The 20,771-nt window shown below is 56.0% G+C and overlaps 1 protein-coding gene across 1 annotated transcript in view; it reads right to left on the bottom strand.

Annotated features, from left to right (window-relative positions):
• Positions 1-5,136: 5,136 nt before the first annotated feature.
• DCAF8 (DDB1 and CUL4 associated factor 8) overlaps positions 5,137-20,771 on the bottom strand; it is a 35,867-nt gene continuing 20,232 nt past the window's right edge. The window contains exons 11-22 of the mRNA XM_033174335.1: positions 18,421-18,491; positions 14,817-15,505; positions 13,870-14,010; positions 12,232-12,326; positions 11,172-11,282; positions 10,258-10,330; positions 9,772-9,829; positions 9,346-9,453; positions 8,453-8,583; positions 7,954-8,073; positions 6,896-7,012; positions 5,137-6,454 (exon numbers count right to left, since the gene is read on the bottom strand). Of these exons, the coding sequence (XP_033030226.1) occupies positions 6,335-6,454; positions 6,896-7,012; positions 7,954-8,073; positions 8,453-8,583; positions 9,346-9,453; positions 9,772-9,829; positions 10,258-10,330; positions 11,172-11,282; positions 12,232-12,326; positions 13,870-14,010; positions 14,817-15,505; positions 18,421-18,491 (1,834 nt within the window). The 3' untranslated portion in view covers positions 5,137-6,334. The remainder of the gene's footprint in view (positions 6,455-6,895; positions 7,013-7,953; positions 8,074-8,452; positions 8,584-9,345; positions 9,454-9,771; positions 9,830-10,257; positions 10,331-11,171; positions 11,283-12,231; positions 12,327-13,869; positions 14,011-14,816; positions 15,506-18,420; positions 18,492-20,771) is intronic.

Raw genomic sequence — 20,771 nt, 5'->3', positions numbered from 1 at the left:
GTTTAAGGAACAAGGGGGGGGGAGAACAGAAATCCACATGCAGCAAGGAGGAAAGTGGGATTTGTCCGCCTCTCTCTGACTCCCCACACAGTTTGTTTCCAGATGGAGCCAGATTAAGACAGACTCCCTGCCTCACATGGCTGCTGGGGGTGTAGAGGAGGAGGAGGAGGAGGAGGAGGAAGGGAAAGGGGGCCACGTGACTGTTTCTGGGCGCCCAAAGCTGTGATTTGCCTCTCTGCTGCAGCTTTCATTGCACATATATTGCCATTAAACTAACTGCACCTGTTCTGGGGTGGGGGGTGGGGGGAGGAAAATGCTTCTCAGTTGTGTGTTGTTGTTTTTTTAAAAAAAGAGACCCACCACCACCCAAACAGTGGAACTTGCATCAGACTGCAAAAGGAAATATATATATATATATTATTTAATTAACGTTGAAAAACTGCGCCGTGCATCCTGGTGTTGTTGGCCAGGTAGTATTTCCTCCTCTTTCCTCCCTGGCCCCCCACCCTCAACCTTAAAGCGAGACCACCTGTTTCTGCCCTTCCCCCTTGCAGGTAGTGTTGTGTTCTTTTGTGTTTTGTATCAACAGGTGGGCTAGGTCTGTGTTTCTTACAAGGCATCTTGTTTAGGTCTCCCCTTCCCCGGCAATCCTGCTGCCTCTCTACCCACCACACACAGCCTGAGCCTTGCCTTCAAACCCCCCCCCCCCACTCCCTGGGTCAGGATCTCGGCTGCAGTGGGTCGTTCCTGCCCAACCAGATGCATTCCTGGCACAAAACTCCCTCGGTGTGTGTTGGTGTGCAATGACTGTTCAGAAGTCCAGAGAGCTGGCAGAAAGGGGGAGCGGGGGGGGGGGAGGGCTCCTCCAGAGCAGGGCAAGGGGTCAGCAGTAGAAGAGACACAGGCAATGGCCCCAATTCGAGAGAGGCAGGCTGCTGTCCCTACAGCCACCCTGCACCCCCTTGCCTTCAGTTTGGCATGACAGGGCCTTGCCTCCCAAAGCACCTTCTTGCAGCCGCAAGTTGAGGTTGGCCATGTAGATCTGGACACAACTCCAAGGGTGTATGGCGAACTCAGTCGGGCTCTCAGCACCGTGCTTGTTACGCTTCTGGATTGGGCCAAGCCTAGAGGAATGGGCCAGAGCACGGCTCCCTCAGAGCTCAAACCACATTCCAAATCAAGATGAGTCTGGGGTCCTGCGGAAAAGCTATGAGGAGGAGCAGCAGCAGCAAAGGGGAGTGTTCGCTCTCAGCTCGGGGTCAGGGACACTGGGCAGGGCTCTGGGCTGCTTGCTTGGTGCCCTCCCAAGAGAGGCCTTTGTGTGAAGACACGTAGAAGCGGAGGTGCAAAAATTGCACAGGAGGGGAAGGGGCTGCTACTGCCGCCTCTGCCTTCTTCCTCTCCCCCTGCCTCCTTCCAAGGTCCTACGGTAACAGAAATCAGCCCCGGGGAGCCACTGCCTTCTCAGCTGCCCCACCCCACCTGCTGCAAAAGGCCCCGAAGCCAAAACCTCCCTCGGCAGAAGGGTGGTCTCCAGTTCAGCTGGCCTTAAGTATCCACACACACACACCCCTAATACACACACTTCTGGAGTTTACAGCTGAACAGTTGGTGGGGGTGATGTCATTGCAAATTAGCAAATTGGCAGCGGGTAAAAATAGTGTCAAAAAAGTAACAGGGTGGTGGTGGGGGGAGGCTGGAATTAAAAAGCGAACAAACAGCTCAAAACAAAGCGAAGAACAAAGGAGCTGATTAGGAGGCAGCTCAGAATCACAGGGTGCAGAAAACACTTTTTTTGCTTTGGGGCTAAATGCTCCCCACCCTTGGCACGGCCAAGTCCTTTGCTGCTCCTAAAGGGCAGCCCTTGCTTGGTCTCCAGCTGAATACGCCTCAAATATTTTGCAAGCCCAGTGACATTGCCAGAGGGAGGGAGGCTCTCTGCTAGGTCAGGGCTGGGGGTGCGGGTGGGGAGACGCGCACACCTGTGTGGCCCTCCAGCTGTGGCTGCACTACACACACACACATACACACACACCCTGGCTCTCCAGGATTTCAGGCAGGGGAAATTCCCAGCCCCTACTGGAGACACTGCTGGGGATTGAATCTGGGGCCTTCTGCAAGCCAAGCATGTGCTCTGCTGCCGAGCCACCAATGAAGAAGGCCCTGCACTGTTTAAAAGAACCTCCTCCTTCAAGCCACTAATATATAAACACACACACAAAAGCAACTTTGCACATGTTAAATTAAGCCCACCACAACACTTTCTTACCTCCAAGATGAGCACAAAGAGAGGCAACTTCCACACAGACTGAATGTTACCAGTCAAACCAGGGTGCCACCTCTGGTGTCTCAGATTTAAAATTCTAGGACATGGTCAGGGTTTTTATTTTGTTTTAATAGTACAAACCTGCCCTCTGTATTAAGTTCAGGTGCATGAATTGTAGTCGGCTGAAGCTGGACAGAACCTCCAGGAGCCAGAACAGGGGAAGGAGACACCCAGGCACAAATCCTGCCTCTCCGCCAGCTCCCTCGACTTCCTCCCTCCACAGCTGTCCCTGACCCCTGATGCTCAGACCGTGCTAACTGTGTGTACATATATATTATAAATATATGTATATTAAATATAATATTGAGTGTTTAGTGTTAACTTATTCTCTTTTTTTTGTGTCAAGTGGACCAAAACAAAATAACAAAACCACAGCAAACAGGAACTGTTAACCAAGTATTAGTTTCTAACGACACAATTTTTGATTAAAGAAGTGTTTGTTTTTTTAACAAAATGATAAATAAGCAGAACTTCAGTATGGCTGATGGGTTGGCCGGCCCAGGGTATTTTGTTTATATACAATTTTGCTAAGCCAAAAAATGCACCGTTGACGGATAAGGACTACCTCGAAGGGGTAGTTGTGAGGATTTATTGAAAAAGGCAGTATTCAATGTAAAGTCGGGATAAAAAACAGGCCTCTCTTGTGTTCACTCAAATCAAGTGGACCTATGGAAAATATTTACCAACACCCCCTGCAAGTAAATGAACTTGGCTGTTGGGGGGGGCAGGTTGGGGTACTTTCCTCGTGGGCGGAGACGCCCTGAGTCTTGTTTGCACCATGCTCTGCTATGGATTCCTTCCTTGGAGGTTTTTAAAGAGAGGCTGGAAGGCCACCTGCCAGGGATTCTTCAGCTGTGATTCCTGCATTGCAGGGGGCCATTGGGGTCTCTCACCACACTACAGTCGGCAAATGAACAGCTTTTCCCTTCCTTTGCCAGTCTTCCTCACCCACAGCCAGATAGCCTGCCCCCCCCATGGTAACTCCACCCTCCATCACTGTAGCCACACTGGCGAGGAAAAAAATCTGTTGCAGGCGGCCGTTCCATTTCCCGCCGCCAGGCACACTCCGGCCCTCCAGATGTTTAGGACTACAATTCCCATCATCCCTAGCCAACAGGACCAGTGGTCAGGGAATTGTAGTCCCAAACATCTGGAGGGCTGGAGTTTGCCTATGCCTAAACACTGCCAGCTTCAATAAATGAAAAATGTACGTTAAAAAAACGGGGAAAGCCAGTACTCCCAGGATGGCCAGTGACAAGGAAGTGAGCCATGGGTACTAAACAAATGCCGCCAGAGTTTTGTGGGTTAAGTGTTCACAATGAGGGTTCGCTTCCACTGCGCTGGATTGGGGCCGTCGTCCAGATTCAGAAAACCACTGAAGCGAGTGTGTTTTAAGGGTCGAGTGGGAGTGATGGGTGGCAGTCTCACTTTCTGCCCAGCAGAAGGGGAGTTAAAAAGGAAGTATCTCTCAAGGAGAGCCCAAGTCCTGCATTGACAGGGGGGGTCTGGACCCGGCCGCCTGCAGCCCACCCACCCACCCGCTCTCCAATTCCATGTTTCCAAGTCAACACGAGGGGTCAGGGGTCTCCACGGCTCCCACCACCCCAAACTCTTGAGCTGCGCCCAAATTGGTGCCCCTCCTCCAAAAGTGGATTGCTGACTTGCACTGTTCATTCCTACCTTCTCCTGTAAGTGGCAATGTTCTTCACAACTTCTTTTTTTTAAAAAAAGAAGAAAAATGTTTCTTTAATCAAAACTTGTCATAACTGGAAAGTTAATTTTTTAAGGGTTTTTGTTTTGTTTTGTTTACTTTTTAGAGTAAAGGAATAAAAGCTCCTGCTTTGATTACTCTCCCCTGATCCCCACCCTCGAATTTTCTCTCCAAAATGTAATGAAAGTCATTGTGCTAATCATGGAAATAAAAGTTAAAGGTATTGTGTACGTGATGACTGTGTTGTTGTTTTTTAAACACCCTCTCCCCTCTCTGTTAAGCAGGTGGAGGTTGGAGGAGGAGAGGGAGAAAAGGGGAGCGACTGTTCCTCTCGAGGGCCCCCTTGCAGCCAAACAGCATGGAAGGCCCCCCCCCCAGTTCCTGGGTGTTTGGTGCAAATAAGCTAAGCTTTCCCCCTACACTCAAGCTGGAAGAGGAGGAAGAAAATGCCAGGCTGCTGGCAGGCACTGGGAGGGGCCACATCACTATCCCTAAAGATAACTTTTTGGGGGGGGGGTTCAGGGCTGCATCTGTTGGATGGCTGCCTGTCAGGGACGCTTCAGCTGTGATCCTTGCATTGCAGTGGGTTGGACTAGATGACCCTGGGAGGACCCCTTCCAGCTCTGTGATTCTGTAATTAGCTGGAGGCCACCCGCGACACACTCCTTCAAACTCTGCGTTGTCCCTATGGGATGCCATCCTCCCCCCCCTCCCCAAAACCCCAAACCAGGATTCGAGGCTCGAGAATTCAACCCCTGGCTGCCTGCCTTGGGAAAGAAGATCTCGGTATTGCTGGTGCCAAGGATGCCCTCATCACGAAGGGAAGATGCTTCAGCAGTTTGGCTGACTCAAGGGGCTGCACGGCAGACACAGAAGGGCTGGCACAGCCAGCGAAGCAGAAAATAAAAAGGTGATTTAGGAAGGGCGGGAGAAAGACAAGGAAGGGTCAGGAGGAAGCGGGGGGGGGGGAGGCAGAGCCCCACCTCCTGTCCCAAGACGGACAAGGCAAGCAGCCCCACTCAGCCCAAGAGGAACCAGCAGGCAGGGCAGGAGCCTCTGGCCAGGCTCCCAGGGGACCCATTTCACACACAGCCAGGCCTGTCTCTCAATTCTTTTATTGCATTTATATAATATATATATTTAAACTTTTACAATAATTTTAACTTGATAACATCCAAGTTTTAATTTGGTTCTTGTCTTGTTTAATACATATAAAATTAGGCCTCTAAACAGCGATGGGAGGGGGGAGGGCAGTTGTTTTCAAAAACAAATAAGATTATTTTTTAAAGGAAAGGGAGCGGGGGAAACGAAACACAAAGAACCTTCGGGCCAATTGAGGGGATCCCTCAAGAACCCCTCTCCCTCCTCCGCAGGGCAGCAATGAGCCCCCCTCCCCACCGCTTCAGGCCAGAAAAAGGGGGGAATCCATCCCATGCCTCTTCTCTGCATTTAAACCTCTCTTTAAAAAAAAACACAACAACCTTTACTCTCCGAAAAGGTTCGGCGAAGGGGCGTCCTAGGCAGCCAAGGCAAGCTCTAGACTGCAAAGGGGTGGGGGTCTTCATGCCGCTAGAACTCTGCTGAAGGAAGAACACAAAAAACAGGAGGCGGAGGGAGAAGAACGCCCCCCCTCTAAAAAAAAATGTAATCCGAAATAAAGCCAAGAGTCCAAGTTTGCTCATCCTGGAAGCAGGCAAGCAAGGGTGCTCCTCGAAAACAGGAGTGGGGGCGGGAGAAAAAAGCACAAAACCTCCAAAAAATGCCCCTTTGGGGCTCACACCAACATCTTAAAGGAAAGGAGGAGGGAGGCAAAACCCGAACTCAGCTCACTCAAAAGGAAGCTTCACAGGGAATGGTGGTTGGGGGGGGGAGCAACCAAGCCCCTTCCCTCCCACTCCCCCCACCCCATGCCTCTGGGGAAATGGGGTGGTGGAAGGGGGCAGGCCTCCCTCCTCCCCATGCCAAAACCAAGGCAGAGAGAGAGAGAGAGGAGGGGGAGAGCAGAAGGGAATCCCAGCATGTCAGCGCAGGGCGTCCTGTGTGTGCGCCCCCCCTCTGCCCCCTCTGCTGGCTGCTCAAGCAAAGTCCAAGTGCAATTAATGCCAAGCAGGTTGCCCCTGGGGGAGGGCAAGTGACAAGGAGGGTGGGCAGGCGGGGGGGGGGTGCTTTCCTTGGTGTTTCAGTAAAAAGCAGGGAGGGGGGAGAGATGGCAATTCAAAGTGGTGGGCATTTTGTTGCCGATTCAAGTCTGCACACTCTTGACACCCCCACCTTTTCCTCATCCTCGGAGGGGGGTCTCAAGAAGGCATGCACTGCACCCGATCCGGGCCTTCCTCGTCATCGTCCGATGTGTCAGAGGAGCTGGGGGATTCGTCAGAGTCGCTGTCTGTCGCCCCTGTGCCTGGATCTCTTCGGCGCTGAGGGAAAGAGTAGGGGGCTGTGACCATATCCCATATTGGAGGGGGGGGGGAGCAGAGGGGGCTCAGTGCACTCAATATCAGCCCATCGCCAAAACAGGCTCACCCACAGCTGCGTCATTCGGGAACGGGCTTTAACTCAGCAGCAGGACACCTGCCTGCATGCAGAAGGCCTCGGGTACAATCCCCTGGAGAGCCGCTGCTGCCAGTCAGGGTAGACAGTGCTGAGCTGGATGGGCCATTGGTCTGACGCTGCATAAGGCAACTTCCTGCGTCCCTATCAGCTGAGCCATTGGGGGGCAGTGAGAGGAGCCCCACACCCTCCCAACCGACCGAATCCCCCATGGGGTGAGCTTCAACACCCCCATTCCCAGTCTTCCAACACGCCGTCCGTCCCCCCTGCCCCCCCCCCCCCGGTTCAGCCTGGCCCTTCCGCCCTACCCGGTGGTGCCGCCTCTGTCGGAAGTGGTGCATCAGGAACCAGAGCAGGTGGCTCTCGTACATGTCCGTGTGGTGCAGGCTGTCCTCGTCCCGCTCCCGCTTGTTCTTCTTTACCACCTGAGGAGGAGGAGGAGGAGGAGGAGGAGGAGGAGGAGGAGAGGGTCACTCGGGCCCATTCAGAACCTAAGACTCCTGCATTGCAGGGGGCTGGACGAGGTGCCCCTTGGTGTCCCTTCCGACTCTGTGATTCTAGGCCAAGAAGAGCCTCTGGATCAGTGGCCCGTCTAGTGAAGAGGAACTGCCACTTATCTGTCCCGATCCTTCCAATCCTCTGCTTCATTGAATGGCCACTGGCTCCAGTCTTGATGAGCTTCCCACAAGCGCAGGAAGCCACAGGAGGCCTCCCAGAGAGGTGTGGAAGGACGGCCCAAGACACCTCCTTCCCAGCCAGTGTCCCTGGCCCTCCGGACACCACCACCACCCTTTATTATTTATACCCCAGCCACTCTGGGAGGCTCCCAACAGAATATTAATAATAATAACAACAACGTCAACATCAAACATCAAAAGCTTCCCTAAACAGGGCTGCCTTCAGATGTCTCCTAAAAGTCTGGTAGTTGTTGTTCTCTCTGACCCCTGATGGGAGGGCGTTCCACAGGGCGGGCGCCACCACCGAGAAGGCCCTCTGCCTGGTTCCCTGTAGCTTTGCTTCTTGCAGGGAGGGAACCGCCAGAAGGCCCCCCAGCGCTGGATTTCAGTGTCCGGGCTGAACGATGGGGGTGGAGACGCTGAAGCCGTTGAGGGCTTTCAAGGTCAGCACCAACACTTTGAATTGTGCTCAGAAACATACTGGGAGCCAACGTAGGTCTTTCAGGACTGGTCTCCTCCGACATCCACCATCACCCTCATCCCTGGCCCTGCTGGGAGTCCAACCAAAACCGGAAGGCCCCCCCCCCTCCCATGCTAGCTTCCCCCAGACTGCAGGGCAAAGGGGAGAGGGTCTTGGCCAACAGGGCCCCCCCCCCGAGTCTCCATGGGGCTGAGAAGGCGGCCCTCACCTCCTTCAAGCCGGTGAGCTGGGTGGGCACCTCCGCCGTCGGGGCCCAGACCTTGACGTCGTGATCCAAACCGCTGGTGGCCAAGACTGGGAGGTGAGGGTGGGGCTCCAGGCAGTTGACCTGAAAGAATATCCAAAACCATTTTTTCTGGAGCGGGGCAGAGGGAGTTGTGGCTCTGGGTCGCCCCAGAAACAGCTGAGAGGGCAAGAAGATAGCAGAGGAGTCGCTGCTCTGTCCTGGGGCCTGCATTCCTGCCCCTGCCAAACTAGACACGCTGGGGGAGGCGGAAAAGGTGGTGTGTGTCCCCCCCTCGAGGATAAGAAGGGGTGGCAGATTTGCTTCAGGAGAGAGGCGGGCTCTGCACCCATTTCTTCCAAGAGCAAACAGGACGGGCCTTCTGCTTGCCACCCCCCTGAATTCTACCCACCCCCTTAAGAAAGCCTGCCCAGCTGTGCCCCCTCCCAGTCCAAGCAGCCCGCTGGCCAGCCACGCCCCTCACCACGCCTCCTCGGTCGCCTTCCATGAACTGCACCACCTGGCAGGATGACTTCTCCCACAGGAAGATGTGCCCACAGTCGCTGCCGCTCACCACAAACTCGCTCTTGGGGCCGTAGAAGTTGACGCCCTTCACTGGAGGCAGAGAAGGGGTCTCGGTGAGTGCCCGGCAAAGCCGCTGCCCCCCCAGCGCCACCTCCTGGCAGGAGCACAGCAGCCCCCCTGCACTAAGGGGACCAGGAGACCCTGCCTCCCCCTTCCCAGAGGAGCCATTCTCCCTTGCTCACTCTGGGCCCTGCAGCCATCTATGGGGCCATGTGGGGAGAGAACGGGCTGGGGCTGCTTGGGGAGTGGGGGGTGCTGCTCGGAGGGGGGACTTTGGAATCCCCTCCTCACTTGCTTATCTGCTTGGGGTGCCTGGCAAAATCCATCTCATTTTGGCCAGCACTTAAGAGAGAATGCATTTATAATTACATTTACAGGAACACTACAACTCACATGTGATTTACTTATGAAACTGCAGCTTTGCGTGGGTGGAGGGACCAGTCAGAAGGGGCCACCTGAGACTTCATGGGAGCCAGCCGCAGCCTTCCAGAAGCCTCAATCTACCCAGAGTCCACTAAGGTTGCGGGGCATTCTGGGTCGTCCCGACTTTGTGCGATTTCCCCTTTGCATGCTGCCCCCCGGAACATAACCCTCACGCAAGTTGTGAGCCTACTGTCTGCATACTTATATATAAACCTGCCCCTTCTTGGAAGTTTTCAACGTTAGCAAAAGCGTCTGGGGTTTGAGCGAGGCTAGGCCAGGCGCTCGGTCAGCCCCACAGGCCATCAAGGTCAGGGGGCATTTCCCTCTGCCAGGGGTGGCGGCGGTGGGGGGGGGAGGCTGCTCCTGCACCTGTGGCGTTGTTCCGATGCCCCTTGTATCTCTTCAGGTACTCGGCTCCGTCACTGTGGGACGAGTTGAAGAGATAGATGTCCTCGTCGTTGTAGCTGGCCACGAGCTCTGCAGCAAGACACATTGGGGAAAGCTCAGTTGCATATGGGAAATGGCAGGAGGCGCGATCTTTGGGCTTTGGGGGGGGGGTGGAGATAGCGGGGAAAGGTCAGCCGGCAGATCCTAAGACACGACCTCCCAGCCTTCTACCGGGGAGGGGGACACTGGGCCAGGGCAGCCCCCCTCCTCACTCTGTTGCGTTTCCTGGTCCGTGACACCCGAGAAGGTTCCTCTCCCGGTCAAGGGCTGCTCTGGCACCCAACACGATGGAAGAAGAGCCACCCCCCCCACCCCACCCCTGGAGAGCTCCCCCTTTGCCCCACATACCTGACCCATCGTGGCTGTAGACCAAACAAGTGATGTTGGCTTTTGAATCGCTGTTCACCTAAGGAAGAATCGTGGAGCAGAGAAAAACTCAGCAGAGCGCCTTCCCAAGATGGCGAAGAGCCACGTGGGCTGAGCACAGGGGCAGAGAGAGGAGGCCCCTACCAATCCAGCATCCCACTCGCTTAGGGGGTTTTCCGTGGGGGGATCTGACCAGCCCCTGTGGGGGATCTGACCAGGCCCAGGCTGGGCCAGGTGGGCCTCCCTTCAGACTGATTCAGCAGTCAGGCACTTCTTGTGTTCTTATGGAACCTCCTGCGCCTCTCCAGACTGCTAAGCTCTTGGGAGCATTTGGCCACTGGGAGGACTGGGTGCTGGACTGGGCGGGTGCCCCTTGGCCTGATCCAGAAGCCAGGCTCTTTGGACGCTCTTCCTGCTACCAGTACCACCGCAGGAAAGAAGGAACATGGAGCTCAGGAGGGCCCTTACCAGGTGGTGAGGGCAGAACTTCTTCAGCACACCGTTGTTCTCGTTCTCATTGATCTTCCGCTGGTCGTAGACCCTGGGAAAATGCCAGAAGGAAAAAAGGGGTCAGCTTGCAGTTTTAAGAAGGCACTACGCAAAGCAACAGCCTCCTTTACTTCTACATGCGTCCCCCCACTTATGCAGGGGTCACATTCCATGCCCCCTGTGCGCATCACTGAAATCATGCTCCCCACCTGATAGAGAAGGCGCCCAGGGAGAGGGGGAGAGAGAGACTCATGTGCGCCGCCGGGGTTGTTCCTGCAAGTTGCTCAGGGCTGCTGCCGGGCTTCCCTTGCTCACGGCTGTTACCCCAAGGCTCCCCCCCCCATCCCTCCCATCGCAATGAGCAGGTGGCTAGGAGCGACTTCCAGGCAGCCGCCCTGAGCAAGGAAAGGCATGCCATTTCAATTTATTTATTTAAAAACAAATAAGGCAGAACTGTATCGGGAGGTTTTTAAGGACTGATGTTTCATTATGTTTTTATATGCAATGGAAGCCACCCAGAGTGGCTGGGGCCACCCAGTCAGATGAGGAACGTATAAATGATAAAATTATTATAATAAATAATTATCCATTTGCACCTTGGCAAGACGTCCGCAGAGGGCACGGGAGGAGGGAGATGCGGGTGCCCAAGGGGGTGGCACAATGGACCCTTGAACAACCAGCCAATGAGATGCTTCCCCCCACAGGCCCCAGAACCCCAAAGTGGGCCGATGCTTCACCCCAACGGCAGCCACGGCAACGGCCTCCCCTGCCTTCGCTTGAACAGCGGGGTTCTGGGAGGCCGGGGGGGGGGCCCTCAGTGGTCCCCAAGATGTCACCAGGTGAGAGGGGGTCTCCCCCAGGGGAAAGGGACTGCCCTGCTCCCGCCAGCTCACCTGACATACTCGTCTCTGCCCCCAACAGCAAAGTGGTGGGTGTTGGCCGGGTTCACGTAGATGGTGTAGAGGCCAACCTTCTTCTCCTTCTCTTTCGTCACAACCAGCTTCCTGAAGATGCAAACCCGAGAGAGGGGCGGGGCCTTGAATTCGCCTCCGGGGGGGAGGGTGGAAGGAGCCTCCTCACCCCCCCCCCCGCCTGGCAAGTGGACTAGGAGCTGGGAGAGACCAGGGTTCAAATCCCCACTGGGCCGTGAAGTTCCCCAGTTACGACCTTGGGCCTCTCACTGCCTCTCAGCATAAGCTGCCTTCACAGGGTCGTTGTGGGGAGAAATTAATGTCTGCCACCTTGAGCTCCTTAGAGGAAGGTGGGATATAGAGATAGAAGGCTAAAGATACACACACACCTCCCCACGCAGCTTATGAGTCCCTGGTGGAGAAAAACCACCCGCCCCTTCAGGCTCCAACATGGAGACCCCAATGGACCCAGCCGTCTCCTACTCAAAAGTGGCAAGGAGTTGTTTCCTGGCTCCAGGCTTCAAGGAAGAGAATCTGGGAGGAGGGCCCTTCTGCACCAACTCGCGGAGCCAGGAAGGCAGAGCAGAAGGAAGATAGCTGCCACCCCAACTGCTCGGCAGCACAGAGGTGCGAAATCTGAACCCAAATCCCCCCACCCCGGAGAAGAGCATCCCTAAAGAGACACGGGACATGGAGGATCTGGCTCCAGTCTCAATGGGAACACTGAAATCTGAGACAAAAATAAAAAATAACCACAGGTGAGGGGCGGAGCGGCGAGGGGCGTGTGTGCTCCTCATCTGGACAACTTATTGAAATGAAACCAGCCCAGCTTTAAGACAGAGGAGCCCAAACCGTGGCTCAAGAGGAGAGAGCAGGAAGAGGTTGGGTGGAGTGATCTAGACAGGGAGGCCCCCCCCCCCCGTGAGTGTAGAACAAGGGGGGCTGGGGCTAAAGTAGGGAAAGGGGCAGGAGGACTACTGAGAGGGGACAGGCCAAGGGTCAGAGCAACGAGAGGGGGGATCCCCCCCCCGCACACACTTACGAAGCTGGCCGGTCTTGTCTCAGGTCAATGGTGAAGACCACGGCGTCTTCGCCAGCCGAGAGGAAAGTGCAGGGGGAGTCTGGCTCGAGGGCCAACTGAGAGAGAGAGATGGGCTGGTTTGAAGGGGGGAAGTGCAGCGAGGCCTCTCCCCATCACCCCTTGTGTGCCCCCTGCCTTGGGAAGCCCCTTCCAGGGCCAGCACTGAGTATGAGGGCCCACTGGCCAGGCCAGAACAACACGAGGGCCAAAGACTTCCTAGCATGATGGAGGCACTGTGGCTGAGCAGCTCCCGGGTCTGAGAAATTGGACAGCTGCCTACTCTGGATGGGGCTGCCCCTCCCTGAAGGGCAGGTGCTTCTGGATCCAGCGCTGTCCCTGGAGGATCAGGAAGCCTCGATGGTCAGAAGTGCCTTTGACCATCTGCAGCCGGTTCGGCAGCTACGGCCACTCCTGACCAGGAAAGCCTGGCCACAGCAGTTCATGCACCGGTCACTTCAGGACTGGATTACTGCCAGGCACTCTTTGTGGGGCTTCCCTCGCCCTTGATCCGGAAGCTGCAGCTAGCGCAGGATGCTGCGACACAGTTGCTGACAGGGGCGAGGCCTTTCCAGCATGCACCGCCTGCGCTCTGAGATCTGCTACCAGGTCAAGTTCAAGGTGTTTCTATCAGTCAATAAAGACAACTTGCGACCAGTTTACCTGCAAGATCCCCCCACGTGTGCCCACACAAGCGCTTCAATCGACAGAAATGGCACTACTAGGCGTGCCACGTAATACCAACACCATGTTTGTAAGCAGGCAATCGTTTAGTGTGGCAGCACCTACCCTTTGGAACTCCCTGCCTATTGATGCCAAGCAAGCACTTTCACTTCCTCTTTTCAGGGCCTGCTAAAAGCATTCTGTTTAGACAATCCTACCAGGTGATGAGAAATTTAACCCTGTTTAAGTATTTCAGCTTTTGCATGTTGCACTGTTGCAATTCTTTTCATTTTATTGTTTCATCTTTTTGCAAACCGCTTTGAGGCTTTGTTTTTTGTTTTTACAATCAAGCGGTGTACAAATGTTTATGAAATAAATAAAATCCCGCTCCAAGCTATAAAAACTTCCCTGAAGCCTTTTTGCAAGGCTAGACTACATCCCTTCCCAGCCCTCAGTGCCGTTGACATCAGGCAGGGTCTGATAATTTGGGGCTCCTGGGCAAAATGGCACCTTCGAGAATTTCCCCTGGCACCTGTGATGCCCCATAGCACCCCACATCGCTGCTCCCTTGCTCATGAGCCCCCCAGCAAACACCGGAGAGCTGGAAGAGGAAGATGGAGGGGTGCTGCTCTTTCCCACTTCCTCTTGCGCCTCTAAGGGGCTTTTCCCAAGGCTCACAGAATTGTAGAGCTGGAAGGCACCCCAACCTCCTGTGATGCGGGAAAGCTCAACTAAAGCATCCAAGATAGATGGCCTTCAGATCAATTCTACCGGGTCAAACCTTCCCCACCATCCCTTAGGAAAGCAAAGGGGGCAGACGGGCCGTTTCTGTGGGACTTTCCAGGGCTCCTCGAGGAGCCTGTGCCACCTCTGCCAGGACTAGAAGCCCGCTGCCCGGCTGCCTCGCCTCCCTCCCTCCACCCCAGCCGGCCCACTCACCTTGTGCGACGCCCCCTTGTGCTGGGCCACCCGCTTGGTGGTCTTGCAGCACTGGGTGGCGGAGAGCTCGGCCACGCGGACCTGGCCGTCCCGGGCGCACATGGCGAGGGTGGAGTCCCCGCTGTTGGGGAGGAACTTGGCCTGGCAGGACAGGAGAGAGAGGAAGAAAGAAAGAGGAGGCCCTGAGACTGCAGCTGATGGACAAGGAGACACCTCCCCCCCACAAAATGACCCCGGAGTGACTCCACCCAGCAAGGGGTCCTTCCAGGTCCCAGGAAGCATGATGGGGGGAGAGATGCAGAAGGGGGGGGCGGGGAATTTGGTTTCCCAGACTTTGAGTGACACCCAGGGAGGCGGAGCTAGAACAGGGAAGGCACCTAGCAGGAGTGTGGGCCCACCGGAGGTACTGGCTGGAATGTCCGGAAGTACTGGCTGACAGAGGAAGGGGCCCCCGTGGACTTAAGCCTCGGTCGGATTGAGCCCTGCCCCACTGAAGAGCACAGGGCTCCCTGAACGTCATGGGAGGTGTATGTGGGGCTGTCTCTGAAGACGGTTCGGAAACTTTAACTGGTGCAGAATTTGGTGGCCAGGTTGCTTACAATGCGGTCTGAGCATACAACACCCATCTTGGCCAACTGCAACGAGTGACCGTTAGGTTCCCAGGCTCAATTCCAAGTGCTGGTTTTGACCTATAAAGCCTTGTGAGACTCAGGACCCCAATCCGTCACGGACTGCCTGACCCAGATCCTCCTTTGCGTGCTTGCTCCGTGAGAGGTCCAGAGGGTGGCAACGTGAGCCTAGGGCCTTTCACCCAGGTCTTGAGCTGCTAATCCACCTACAGCCTTTCAAATTGCCTGCTTCCCCCTTTTGCTATTAAGATGCTCTGATTTCTTTGCTTCATGCTGTAACCAATGAACCACAAGCCTGGGCAAAGGAGCCCCCCTCACCTGGAAGACGTTGCTCTTGTGGCCGCTCTCAAACTCCAGCACCGGCCGCCGCCGCACCCAGTCCCAGACCACCACCTTGAGGTCGTCGCTCCCGCTAGCCAGCCAGGTGCCGCGCTGGTTAAAGTGCAAGGTGTTGACGCAGCCCGTGTGGCCCTCCAGCCCGTACTGGAGCCGGAAGCGCTGCACAAAGACCTGGGCGCCGCAGGCCTCGTGGACGAAGCGGGCGCAGGAGCCCAGAGCCCTCTCCCGCAGCGCCTGCAGCGCCCGCCAGCGTGGCCGAGGCAGCCCCGTCGTCTCCGAGGCCACCCAGTCCTCCAGGGCCCGCTCATCGTCCGAGGAGTCCCGGTCCCGGTTGGGGCGCTTGCGCTGGGCTCGCCGGCGGGACCGCTGGGCCTCGGCCGCCTCCACCTCTTCTTCCTCTTCCTCCTCCTCCTCCTCTTCCTCCTCCTCCTCCTCCGAGTGGGAGCGGTCGTAGGTGCGGTTCATCTCGTTGATGGAGTAGTGGCCCGTGTCGTCCATGCTGTCCGAGTCCTTCTCCTCCGCCGAGCTCTCCGTGTACGTGCGGTTGGGCCCCACCTCGTCCCCCGTGAGGCTCAGGCTCAGGTCGGAAGCCTCCACCTCGACCCCAGAGGACGTCTCGTGCCCCTCCGTGGCGCCGGACATCTCCTCCGGGCTGCTGGATAAGCTTCCTGCGCGGGGAAGAGAGGCAGCTGGTGAAGCCACAGGAAAGCATCCTCCCCACCCAGGTTTCCGCTCCTATCGGAGCCCCTGCTAGACTGCTTCAGGCAGCACAAGTCCGGGACCGCCCCCAACACTGCAGAGGCTTTTCAAACCACAAGGGGATGGCTCAAGAAGCAGCGATCACATGCCCTTGAAAGCACTCCTTCTATCGGGGATGGCCGTCCTCTTCCACCGAGCACACAGCTTCGGGAGGGAGGAAATGGGGGCACCTGCCACATCAGCCGAATCAACCCTGGCGATCAGTGGGGTAACAGATGCCACAGCCACATGGCTCTCACATCCGCTCAAGATGCAGTAACAGTTCTTTTTCTGGCATCCTGCCTACCCCTCTCCGCCTCAGCCTGGAGAAAACCGCACCATGCTCGATATCTGTGGATACTCACAGGACTGTAGGTTTGGAAGGGACCCCCCATGGTCATCTAGCCCAACCCCTGACAATGCAGGAAAACCCCAAATGGAACTGCACTGGATTACCGCCATGTCTCTAATGTGGGGCTACCCTCAGGGTTGGTCCAGAGGTCGCAACTGTGGAGAAAACCAACTGCCGGCATCTAACACCTGACTTGTGGGATTTGTCCTGGGTGCGACTCTAACGGGCCAAATTCAAGGTGCTGGTACTAATGCATGAGGCCTTATACAGCCCAGCACCAGGTCACCTGAGAAACTGCCTTATCCACACAACAAATCAGGGCAGTCTGTGGGTGAGTTTCTCCTGCAAACTCTGAAGATCTCAGAAGCTCCTTCAGCCAGTAGCTCAGAAGAGCAGGGCCTTGAGAGTGACTGCCCCCATTCTGTGGCACAACATCCCTGCCTAGGTGCTCACTTTTTGCCCCAGGAGGCTTTCCTTCCGTTACTTTCTGTGTCAATAGAGAGGGTGGTTTAGAAGGCGATCAGTAAATCATTGTTTTGTTTTAAAGAGGGAGTCATCTCCAAGCCGTCTGGGCTGAGTCAGAGTCCCAGCTCCTCCAGTTGGTCAGAAGGGGCTCAGCTGCAACCCAGACCTTGCAGGGGGGGGGAGGGGGCGGCTAACTCAAAAACCTTCCCCTTTGCTCCGGCTGTGGGGAAAAGCTGTTGAGGGAGGATGGATCCACTCCCTCGCTGCCAGCTGGATCCGCAGAGCTGCCAACACTCTTCCCGCCCACCCGAGACACGTCATGCCGCTCTGCCTGTTTGCCCTCTGTGCCGCCAGGCTCCATCCGCTCGGCACAAACTCTGCTGGGCTGACACTCAAGAACAGAGCAAGGCTGCCTCGTGCACCCGGCCGAGTCCATCCAGCTAGGACTATCCGCCCTGACAGGCAGCAATGGCTCGCTGGGGTTTTAAGCGAGGAGGTCTTTCCCAGCCAAAGAGGACTGAGAGCAGGTGCTCTGCCGCTGAGCTCCGAAGCTTCCCTTAGAAAATAAACATTCCCATTCTCGTGGTCCTGAACAAAGCCCTGACTTAGCTGACGCTGCCTTAAACTGAGTCAGGGCCCCTGGGGTCCATCTAGCTCACTGTTCTCTACACTGGAAGCCAGAAATGGCTCTCTGGGGCTTCAGGCAGGGGGTCTGCCCCAGTCCCAGTGGGACTGAACCCAGGACCTTCTGCATGCCAAGCAGGTGCCCTGCTGCGGAGCTACGACAGCCTTTCCCCGAGGCAAGAGAAAGAGCCACACAAAACTCTCGCCGTGTTTGCTGGAAAGTGGGCAGAGGAGGGTGACCAAGATGATGAAGGGTTTGGTGACAAGGCCTTGGGAGATGGTGCGGTGATGAAGCCTCGTGAGGAGCAGCTGAGGGAGTTGGGGGTGTTTAGCCTGGAGAAGAGAAGGCTGAGGGGTGGCATGGGAGCCATCTCCAAATCTCTGGAGGGCTGCCACGTGGAAGGCGGAGCAAGCTTGTTTTCTGCTGCTCCAAGGGAGGAGACAAGAAAGGAGATTCCGACTCAATGCTAGGAAGAACTTTCTGTTTATAGTGGAAAGGACTTCCTTGGAAGGTGGCGGACTCTCCTTCACTGGAGGTTCTGAAGCAGAGGCTGGGGAGGGGGCAACTGTCAGGGATTCTCCAGCATTGCAGAGGGTTGGACTGGATGACCCTGGGGGTCCCTTCCACCTCTAAAATTCTATGATTTGTGGAAAGGATAGCAGCAAATGCAGTACTAGAGACAGAGGGGTGCTGCATGCCACAATTCCAGGGGGGAGGACCACCAAGACTGAAGGCCAGACTGTGCCCCATATCAGCTGGAGGGGCAGATAACGAGAGCTGCTTTGGGGTGGGTATGAGCAATGGGACCCACTGGTTCGGTGAGGGGGATAGACAAGCCCCTGGGTGGGCACCTATTGCATTCACCACCTCCACTGTTGAGCCAGATCCAGCAGCTCTCTGAGGACTCAGCTCAGGAGTTGCTGACACCGCCACGCAACTTGGCTTTCAAAACCCAGAGCCCAAGAGGTCATGTTGCGCTGCCAGGGCTGGCCACTGCGCTCAGGAGTGGGCGTGTGCCAAGCCTGAGGGAGGGCTTTTCTTTTCCCACCCCAGCCTTTGCAGTTCTGACTTCTCCTTGCAACTCTGCACCCACAACGGCCTGAAACACGAGCTCAGAACCTCTCTCTGGGCAAGCTGCGAGGAATCCTGAGCTCACCGCACAAGGTGGGTGCGAGGGCTCTCCTCCTGTGCCAGAGACGCACATGCAGGGAAGGTCCGTGGAAATCTAGCCCATGTGCAAGTTGTGGGCCTTGCAATTCAGGGACCTGCAAGTCCCAAGTGACATGGCTGGAAGCCACTGGAGACTGCGGCCAAACAGCACATTTAAGAGGGAGGAAGGGGAGACTGTTTCTCCTCTGCACTACCCCCCCCCCCCAGCGCTCCCTCCACCCTGCTCCTCTTACCGTTGGGTAAATCTGTTTTCCCATCCGTGCTACTTCCTGCGTCTGACATCGCGTTTTCTCGTGAATTCGCCCTGAGAGGTGAGAAAAGGAGGCTGTAAACATTGGAGCCAACAAGGGGTACCCAACTGTGTGGAAGAAGCCTCTCTGCATGGGGCTCAGCCTCTGCTGGGAGGAGAGGGGCACAGCCTGCTGAAACTGCCCCCCTAGGCAAGGCTAAGAGGTGCTGGCCCCCAATGGAGTAGACCAGGACCCCAGAGGCTGGCTGATCCGTGGCCCCAAGGAGGATCTGGACCCTCTCCCCACTCCAGTTTGGGGGCCATGATCTGTGCAAGGCTCCCTGGCCAAAACCAGGGCCCCGGCTCCCCATTCGTGCCCAGGCCCTGATCCGAAGGCTCAAGGGTGGCCTCGTAAGTGCTTGGGCGTTGTTTGGGGCCAGGGCATGCCCTAAATAAACTGGCCCACCAAGAACTTCAACTCGAACTCGGGGCTTCCTAAAGCACCCTCAGATGTACGCCTGCTTGGCGGGGAAGAACTGACTAACTGAAAAGCCGGAGCAATGGTTGTGAACGCGAGGAGGAGGCCAGCAGGAGCCTTGACATCGCAGCCATTCCTCCTGAAGGACCCCCCCCCCCGAGACCCTGGGCCCAACTGCCCTTTCCCAACGGTCACTCTGTCCGGCACGGAATGCAAAGGACCAAGGGGGCCTCCAAGCCTCTTAGGAGCAGGACTCTCCCTTGGCACACACACAAACTCTCCCATTATTTCTCTGATGAGCTCGTTTCCTCCTACGTGGTGGGGAGCCAACCCCCCCCCCCAGCGCCCCAGGTGCCACTCCAAGCCCCCTGGCTGGTTCAGCAAAACTTCTCACTCCCAGAAGCCTTCTCACACTCAGGTTCTCTCAGCAATAGAAACATGGAAGCTCCAGGCAGAAGTTCCCAAAGTGGGGTGGGGGGTGGCACCCCCCTCGGGGGGCAGTGGGATTGCCTAGGGGGCGCTAAGAGGCAAGGGGAAGCAAGGAGGTGCTAGAGGGGCAAAGGACATTTGGACTTTGAAAAACTGAAATCACTGGATGAAGTCCATCTGTTTTGGTGAATTAATTAAGCCAGTTTCAACTAGATTTTGAATAAACTGTGACTGTTTTTATTGTGCCGCTACCTTCCTTAGCATGTTGTACAAAGCAATATTCTGAATAATACTTTATATCTATAAGGCAGGGGGTATACTGGGGGTAGGTTTATGGGCCAAGGAGGTTTCGGCCTAAAAACATTTTGGGTCCCCTGACTGCTCTGAAGCTTCCTTCCTCATTCAAGACTTCGGGTACCTAAGATGCGTGTTTGGAAAACAATGGAAACTGAATCAGGCCCTTGACCCGCCTTGCTCAGGAGTTCCTGTGCTGACCCACGGCGACTTCCCTGGGTCTCTCCTGGTGCCACCTGGAGGTGCCAGTGGTGGCTGACCCTGGGACCTTCTGCCAGAAAAGTAAATCTGCTCTGAGCTCATGCTGTCACTTCTGCATTAGCACAGAGATGACAGAGCCTGGGAGGGAGCAAGGCTGAGGGCACGCCCTGTGCCACCTCCTCCTCCTGCACCCCCCCCCATCCACCCGCAGCCGTTTCCCACAGAGCAGGGGGTCAGGTGAGTCATCACAGCCGCCCATCTCATCTTCCTTCAACAAAGGCTCTGGTGGTGCGGACCAAACGCCAGGCGCCATCTGCAAGGAGAGGCACACACGGTGGAAGACACAGGCCTGGCACTGTTCCTCACGTTCCCCAAAAGAAGCACATGCCCCAGTTACTTATCTGGGGGGGGGGGGTTCTGCAGGGAAGGTGTTGGGGGGGGGATACCTGTGGCCAACTCCACAACCTGCAGGAACTGTCTGAGAAGAGGTTGAAGGCAAGAACTCCTCCTCCCCCTCCGGCATATAACAACACAAGAATGTAAGAAGGGCCTGGCTGCTGGATCAGGCCAAGGAGGCCTACCTAGTCCAGGCTCCTGTTCTCTCAGTGGGCAAATACCCCATGGATCCTAGGAATCCAGATAGACTACCTCTGGGCCTGGAGGTTCCACATGAACATCAGAAGATCCTGGCTGCTGGATCGGGGGGGGGGGCGTGACGATGGCGACACCTAGTCCAGTGTCTAACCAGATGCTTCACAAAAGCCGGACCCGAGAACAAGAGCACTTTCCCTTCCTGCAGTTTCCAACGCTGCTGGTATATACAGTAGCACCTCTGTGTACGTGACTCTCCAGTTACATAAACTTCGGGATACGCAAGCGGCAAACCCGGAACTATTTTACCGGGTTTTGCCCCGCGCGCATGCGCAGAAGCGGTCCTCCGGTTGCAAAAACCT

Source organism: Lacerta agilis, chromosome 17, assembly GCF_009819535.1.
Source record: "Lacerta agilis isolate rLacAgi1 chromosome 17, rLacAgi1.pri, whole genome shotgun sequence".
NCBI lineage: Eukaryota > Metazoa > Chordata > Lepidosauria > Squamata > Lacertidae > Lacerta > Lacerta agilis.
The sequence above is the reverse complement of the archived record's forward strand: the minus strand, read 5'-3'. Positions and strand labels throughout refer to the sequence as shown.